The sequence below is a fragment of the Lucilia cuprina genome, chromosome 4 (assembly GCF_022045245.1).
Source record: "Lucilia cuprina isolate Lc7/37 chromosome 4, ASM2204524v1, whole genome shotgun sequence".
Classification (NCBI taxonomy): Eukaryota; Metazoa; Arthropoda; class Insecta; order Diptera; family Calliphoridae; genus Lucilia; species Lucilia cuprina.
The window spans coordinates 87,268,066-87,269,785 of record NC_060952.1 but is presented as its reverse complement, the minus strand read 5'-3'; the positions used below and the strand labels follow the sequence as shown (position 1 = coordinate 87,269,785).

At 31.5% G+C, this 1,720-nt stretch overlaps 1 protein-coding gene across 8 annotated transcripts in view; it reads right to left on the bottom strand.

Annotated features, from left to right (window-relative positions):
- Nucleotides 1–1,720, bottom strand: part of LOC111678055 (tight junction protein ZO-2-like) — a 77,619-nt gene that overhangs the window by 73,838 nt on the left and 2,061 nt on the right. For 2 of the 8 annotated variants that reach the window (XM_046948237.1, XM_046948244.1), the window contains exon 1: nt 985–1,533. The exons of the other annotated variants lie outside the window; for them this stretch is intronic. In XM_046948237.1, coding sequence (XP_046804193.1) covers nt 985–1,470 — 486 coding nt within the window. In that variant the 5' untranslated portion in view covers nt 1,471–1,533. Of the gene's footprint in view, nt 1–984; nt 1,534–1,720 lie in introns of those variants that run through there. 8 annotated transcript variants of the gene reach the window in all.

Sequence of the window (1,720 nt, the reverse complement as noted above, 5' to 3'; positions counted from 1 at the left end):
ACTGAACTAGAACTGAACTAGAACTGAACTAGAACTGAACTAGAACTGAACTAGAACTGAACTAGAACTGAACTAGAACTGAACTAGAACTGAAATAGAACTGGACTAAAATTGAACTAGAACTGAGCTAGAACTGAACTAGAAGTGAATTAGAGCTGAAATAGAACTGAACTGGAACTGAACTAGAACTGATCTATCCTGCTTATGGTTGACAAAAAGTAAGGCAGATTAAGATACATTTTCAGATAATTTTAGAATGGTTAAAAAATTAATATTTTTAAACTTTCATACAATATTGGAATTCTTTTGAGCACAATGGAAAAGATCAATATCTATTGGTTAAAAAACAGCACTATCAGTAAAAATCAAAATTAAGAAATAGAATTGAAAAACAATTACATTTTCGTAACTTTTGTTATGAAAAATATCTTTAAAACACACTTTGTTCACATTAACAACTTTACAAAGTAAAGTTTGTTTGTAGAAAAAAACTCCGTTTGTTTTTATTTTTTTTATTTTTTTTTTGCACTAAAATTAATTATAATAAATTTTACACCCTATAATTAATTTAATTAATTACAACATCCGTTTTCCGTTCTTTTGTAAAACACTCTTAACGATTTTAATTTTGCGATATGAACGCGCCAAAGAACAATTGTCAACTGTTTATGAACAATTGAAAAACCAAAAAAAAAGAACAATTGAATAAAAAATTCAAAAAAACTACAATAATCTGTTGGAGAAAAAAACAAAATCAACATAAATACAATACGCGTAGAGTCAAAGAATAAAAGATAAGAATTTTAAATAGTTAAAAAATATATATAACAGAGCTTACAACAAAAACGTTATTTAAATGTGAAAAAAACTGATATAAATGCAATAGGAAATCTGTTTTAAATATTGAAACTCCCCTTGATTTTATAGAATTAAAAAAAAAAACACTCAAAATAAAATATTTATAATAAATAAAAAAGTACTTACAAAAAATTCATCTTCTATAACAGGATCGGCCAACATCTCAATGGCTTCGGTCATGGAACGACAAGTACGATTTGTATTCTTTTTCTTTTTAAGCTTGCGACCCAATGTGGCAGCATCACTAAAACGATGCAATAATTTCTCACGCTTACGCACTGCTAAAGGGCTGGATGTTGAACTGGCATGACATAGCAGTGACGAGTAATTATTACTACTAGCAGCTGCTATAGTAGAAGCATTCGCATAAAAATTTTGCGCCTGATATTGGGAGGGAGCTGTGAGAGATGAGGTCGTCGTCGATTCTAATTTGGTAATAAGATTGTATTCAGATTGTGGATATTTACTGGGTATCGAGAGTGAGGATGTGTTGCTAGTCGTAGACGATTGAATCGATGTTTGTTGCAGGAGTAACGGTTTTGGTGGAGGTGGTGGAGGAGGATCTTTCATAAGATTTACACGTCGCGGTGCCGCTCGTGGCAAAGTGGTCATAGACGTGCTGTTCGTGATGCCACCATAGCTGACAGCTCTACGATTGCGATCGTTTTCTTTGTCTCTGTAATGATAAAGAAGGTGAAGGGAATTAATTAGAAGTTTTAATTAAAAGGGAATAATGGAAATTTATCTAAATTTGAAACTAGAACTGAACTAGAACTGAACTAGAACTAAACTAGAACTGAACTAGAACTGAACTAGAACTGAACTAGAACTGAACTAGAACTGAACTAGAACTGAACTAGAA